Raw genomic sequence first — 6,000 nt, 5'->3', positions numbered from 1 at the left:
GTTGAATGTAACTGCTTCCCTGTGGAGATCGTTGGAGGTTCCCCAGCCTGCTCCAGGCCAGCTACCCTGCGTCTGCTTCCACAACATCCTTGAGGAACTACGCATTTAAAACCTAACCTCTTCACATCGCCTACTCCATATTTTCCAGCTTTCCAATTTCTCTCAGAACAAAGGTTTTATCTCTGGCCAGGGCACCGACCGCGATGGCCCTAATATCGGTACCTCCTGGCCCCTGGAGGGACGTCCAGAGCTGAATCTGGTCTGATGCTTTCTTTAGGATCCCAAAACATCGCTGACGCCTCTACAGCGCCGTCGGATCCCCGGGGAGAGCACCCGAAATATGCACCAAGTATTAAAAACGTTGGAACATAATTGTTTTTAATTCTTATGCTATTTTTTGGTTATTTACAATTGCCGCTGCTGCTGTTTTAAACCCAGCGCACTGAGGTTTTCTGGCGTGCATTTGCCCACCTCCCCACCCCCACCCCACGATTGATGCCCTCGGTGGGGCAACTTGCAGCTGTGAGAGGAGTGCTTTTTCCCGGTCCCTCCTCCACGTCTCAGGTCGAGGTCCGGGACCCGGGTTCTCCGGAGTTCCCCCCGGGAGCGCGGCGGGGCGGGAGGGAAGGAGCCTGGCGCAGGATTGGACTTCCTCCCTTCACTCCGGAACTGTGCGCCGGAGCTGCTGGGACGCGGAAACCCGGGAGGCGCCGCCGCAGCCGCGGGGTGGGGGCGGCCGGGGGGCGGGGCCGGGGGCGGGCACGGGGCGGGGTCACGTGTGGGCTGCGCTGGGTGCGAGCTAAACCCGCTGTGCTCCGCGGGCTTCCAGAGCTCTGGGCGCTGGCCGGGCTGCGGTCCCCGCGCGCCCTCGCTGCCTCCTCTCAAGCGGGCTTGGCCCACAGCTGCCGGCGGTCGGGGAGATGTGAGCCGGGACCGGCGGGCGCGGCTGGACCGTCGCGATGTGGCTCAAACCCGAGGAGGTGCTGCTGAAGAACGCGCTGAAGCTCTGGGTGACCCAGAAGAGCAGCTGCTACTTCATCCTGCAGCGGCGCCGCGGGCACGGCGAGGGGGGCGGCCGCCTCACCGGTAAGCCGCGCGCCGGGGCGAGCGCGGTGGCCGGGCCCGGGGCCTCGCTCCCCGTCGGGCCCGCGGTCCCGGATTCCGGGCTGCGTCGCCAGTGGCGATTTCTTGGGAGACGCGGGGCCCAGGCATCCCTGCTGCGGGCTTGTTTTCCTTTTTTCTGCGTTTCTCCCGCGGGCTCCCGTCGAGGTAGTGACAGAGGGGTTCCCGAGCTAGTGCGTTTTCCCGGGGGAGGCAGGCGTCTTCGCCGCCTCTCCCAGTGAACTGGAGGCCGAATTCGGCTCGGGAATCGATGTAGAAACGCGGGCTGGAGGGTGGCCGGAGGGGGCGGGGCCGCTCTGGAGCGACGCGGCTGCTGTGCGGGGCCAGGTGACAGCGGGGTGGCCTGGCCGGCCGGGACTCGGCCATCTGGAGGCGCCCGAGGCTCCAGGTGGTGTCGCGGCTGGGGGCGCGCGGCGGTGTGCGAGGGGCGCAGCTCGGGAGGCGGCGGCGAGCGGGGACCGTCTCTGAGCCCAGAGGGGAAACCGAGGCTGGGCGAATCCTAAGATCGTGATCTTATTTAAAAAATTGAACAAGTCAGTTTTTTCCTCTCTTTCAGTGTTTTACTGGGAATGGTAGGAAAATAAAAACAAAGGCGTGTGAAGTTGATGAAAAGACAGCATTTTTTTTTTTTTCCTAAAAGTTATGATAGAAAGCTCTTTGAAATTGAAGCCAGCTTGCAGTAGCTGGGACACCTGTTTAAAAGGTCAGTGAAGGAACAGTTAGACTTTTTCATTTGTATCAAAAGGACCTGTATGATTTTTCTTTAAAATTTTGGAATCTGAATAAAAAAGACCTTAGATCTCCTGTCTTATTTCTTTTCTACTGAGGAGAAGACAGAGGCCAGAGAGGTCAAAGGACCTACGTTAGGTCCCCTGGTAAGTTGTTGGCGGCTCTTTGTGCTCTCAGACCATCTAGGGAAGGCTCCTCTGAGGTTGAGTCTGGTAGGAGTTGTACCAACACGCCCTGAAACCACAGAACCAAGTGTGAAGGGAATGGCCTTTGCTAGACTTTAGCTTCTGAGGAAGCTGGTGATTGGGTTTGTTAGGGGAGGGCAGACTTACACTGAGACCCAGTGAGTGGGTGGGAGTTGGCAGGATGCTGCACGGAGGGAGCCGAGGGCAGCTTAGGGTTTCCCATGGAAGGGGCAGAGGGTAGTTAGGATTATGGATGGAGGCGGATAGGTAGGGTGCTTTGGTAACCAGTGGTCCTGATGAGTGGCAGGGACAACTTGGGCAGCGCGTGGGCCTGCTCCAGAAGCTGTTTTGAGCTTTGTGGGAGGGATTTGTGCAGGAGGCAGGGGGCCGCAGTGACCTTGTTGGGCCCTGGGACGCACTGTGGTGCTTAGTGCCCAGGCTCTCGGGGAATGGAGGTGGGTGGTGTCCTGGGAAAGGCATTGGAGGCGAAAAGGCAGAAGAGGAATTTGTCTCTCTCCCTCTCTTTGAGGGCAGTGTATCTTTATTTATGGTGCATTTAACTGGGTTCCTGGTCTATAAATGTTTCATTTAAGAGGACAAGGCCTTAAGATTCGTGAAGTGAGAAACATAAGGACAGTTTGTCCCGTAAACACTAATTCATTCACTTCGTTCCCTGCACATATGTGGGTTGCTCTGCACTGCTCTGGAAAGAGTTCTGAGAGCAGGAGGTGAGGGCCAGCTACCTTCAGCTGATTCACCATCTAATGGGTGAGATGGGTCCAGACACAGGGCAGAGTTGGCTATAGGATGCCTGGTCTGACTTCAGGCCTGCGTCCTGTCCAGAGGGTTTCTGACTCTTGTCCAGAGTCTCTCTGTGATGAACTCAGTGAATTCCCTCCCTGTTCCATTCCAAAGTCAAGCAGGTTCCATGTTGTTATTATACCTATGGCTTTGGCATTCCTTAGTATTTACTTTGGTTTGGACTTAGTGTGGATGTGCAGACTTCTCTTATGTTTATAGGCAACAAGATCAACCATAAAGGGGGAAAAGTCTACAAAAAGACAGAGGACATTCGATGTATTTCTTGGAGACCCTGTTGATTGTGAAAGGATGACATCTGCAGCCAGATACTTTACCTTTGGGCATTGAGCTGGGAAGCCAGTGCTGATGAAGCAGTGCGGACCTACCACGTGTACTGTGGGGGACTGGTCTTCATGCGGCCACTTAGGATTGTTGTAAAGTCAAGACCCATGGGACACTGGGCAGCTCTGGTGGTGGTGGTTTTGGAAAATGTGGAATTCTAATGTGGCAGATTTTTAGCAATTTAAGAGTTTAAAACCTAGATTGAGTTTATTAAACGAATGGGGGCTATAGTGATACATTCTGGTGGGTTGTAGACTTTTGTTTGGAGGGAAGCAAGCAGTGGTGGCCTAAGAGGGATTGGAAGTAAAATGCAAGACAGCAGTAATCAAAAAACGTCTCTTTTCCTTTATTGTGATGCTGAGTTTGTGTTAGACAGTAGGAGATTAGACAGAGGAGGTCTGGTGGTTGAAGTAATCTGAATTGCCTAACTTCAGAAATATTATCAGCTTTTGTTTCCTTGAAGATTATAATTGGCCCTCCTGCTTACATACATGCATATACACACACACTCTCTCTCTCTTCACATCTCCAGGTTTATTTTTCTCCATAGTTCCTTTTCACTTTCTCATATACAATATACCTATTCATTTTCTTCATTGCTAAATCACCTGTTCGATGAGGGCAGGTATTTACCTATGATAGTGCCCATTACATATGCTCAGGAAACATTTGTAGGATGAATGAATGGGTGACTATATGCATGAATGACAGATCCCACTTTTTTCTTAAAAGCTGGGTGAGAATAGAGGCCCAGTGTTTTGGACTGATTGCCTGAAACAGGAACATCTCCTGTCTCTTCTAGGCTTCCTGTTTACCTGGCAGTCTGACTGTTATGGAAAGCTGGAGGGGTATGGGTGGGAAACAGAGTGGTTTCCTCCAGTGTTTTTCTGTAGCTCTCTCTTTTGAGGGGGCAGGATCATCACATCAACTTCTCTGGTGGCCAGAAAGGGCAGGCACAGATGTGGCTGGCATTGCTACCTCCTGGGCTCTGAGCACTGTTAGGGAGGTACCCATCTTTTCCTCAGGTTAGAGCATAGATGTTTCCAAACTTCTGCTTGGAGTTTGGAAGTAAAGTTATACAATGTTCACTTTGATACAGTCTCCAGCCTCTTGTAACAAGTTCAGCCAGCTCTGGGAGAACAAAGAGCAACTGACATTAGCTTGTGGGAGAGAGACTGTGCAGAGAAAGAATACACAACATTGCTGCCCCCTCTCCTAGGGTTTCTGAAGCACTTCAAGTGAGTGGGATAATAAGGAACTTAAATATTAAGCTCAAGAGCAAAAAACCTAATAACCGGATTGAAAAATGGGCAAAAGACCTTAATAGAGGTTTTTCAGAAGACATACAAATGGCCAACAGGTACATGAAACATGCCCAGCATCACTAATCATCAGGGAAAGGCACATCAAAACCATGAGGAAAGGCTGGGCATAGTGGCTCACTCCTGTAATCCAAGCACTTTGGAGGCCAAGGTGGGCGGATCACCTGAGGTCAGGAGTTCAAGACCAGCCTGACCAACACGGTGAAACCCCGTCTTTAAAAAAAAAAAAAACCACGAGGAAATACTGCACTCCAGTTAGAATGGCTGTTACTTATTTATTTAATTAATGTTTTTCTTAGAATGGCTGTTATTAAAAAGACAAGGGAAAAACAAGTGGTGATGAGGATATGGAGAAAAGGGAACACCTGCATACTTGGTAGGATTGTAAATTAATACAGCCATTGTAGAGAACAGTGTGGAGGTTCTTCAGAAAACTAAAAATGTAACTGCTGCATGATCCTGCAATCTGCTACTGAGTATGTATTCAAAGGAAATGAAATCAGTATGTTGAAGAGATGTCTGCATTCCTGTGTTTATTGGAACACTATTTACAATAGCCAAGATACGGAATTGTCCCAAGTGTCCAACAAGAGATAAAGAAAATGTGATATATAATATGATATATATACATATATATATGTGTGTGTACAGCAGAATACTATTTATCTATGGGAAAGAATGAAATCCTATCATTTGTTAACAACATGATCTCGAACTCCTGACCTCAAGCAGTCCTCCCTCCTCAGCTTGAGCCTCCAAAAGCACTGGGATTACAGGTGTGAGCCATTGCGCCTGGCACATCTGCAACATCATAGATGAACCTGGAGGAGGACATCATGTTAAGTGAAATAAACCAGGCACAGAAAGACAAACACTGCATGATCCCACTTATATGTGTAATCTTAAAAAAAAAATTGATATTATAAAAGCAGAGAGTAGAACAGTGGTTACCAGGCTGGGAGAAGATGGATGGGGAGAGGTTTGTCAACAGGTACAAAGTTACAGTTAGATAGGAGAATTAAGTCCTGCCATTTTCTTGCACAATAGGGTATCTGTGGTTAGTTAGTAGCAAGGTACTGTATATTACAGAATGGCTATGAGAGGCTTTCGAATGTTCTCACCACAAGGAAATGATAACTGCATGAGGTGATGGATATGCTAACTACCTGAATTGGATAATTACATGACATATATGAGTATTGAAACATCAAATTGTACCCCATAAATATGTACAATTACAGTGTGACAATTAAAAAATGAGTGGGATAAACATTACTCTTAAAGACCAAATATCACCACCCAACTGTGCCCTCTAAAGGATTTTATTTTTCAGTGTTTTATTGCGTGTATTCTTGTATAATCTTGCAATTCTTTTCCTAAATTGGCTGATAATTTAAAAATTGTAATTTGAAAAAATATTGATGTTTTCTGCTTTGCAACATGGTTACCTTAAGCCCCTATGCCTGTCATTGCATTTGTAGTAGTGATGGGCTGATTCC

At 49.0% G+C, this 6,000-nt stretch overlaps 1 protein-coding gene across 4 annotated transcripts in view; it reads left to right on the top strand.

The window, feature by feature from the left end:
* Nucleotides 1–810: 810 nt before the first annotated feature.
* TBC1D8 (TBC1 domain family member 8) overlaps nt 811–6,000 on the top strand; it is a 134,110-nt gene continuing 128,920 nt past the window's right edge. For all 4 annotated transcript variants that reach the window (XM_035271762.3, XM_002757434.6, XM_035271761.3 and 1 more), the window contains exon 1: nt 811–1,086. In XM_035271762.3, the coding sequence (XP_035127653.1) occupies nt 960–1,086 (127 nt within the window). In that variant the 5' untranslated portion in view covers nt 811–959. The remainder of the gene's footprint in view (nt 1,087–6,000) is intronic.

The sequence above is a fragment of the Callithrix jacchus genome, chromosome 14 (genome assembly GCF_049354715.1).
Source record: "Callithrix jacchus isolate 240 chromosome 14, calJac240_pri, whole genome shotgun sequence".
NCBI lineage: Eukaryota > Metazoa > Chordata > Mammalia > Primates > Cebidae > Callithrix > Callithrix jacchus.
The sequence above is the reverse complement of the archived record's forward strand: the minus strand, read 5'-3'. Positions and strand labels throughout refer to the sequence as shown.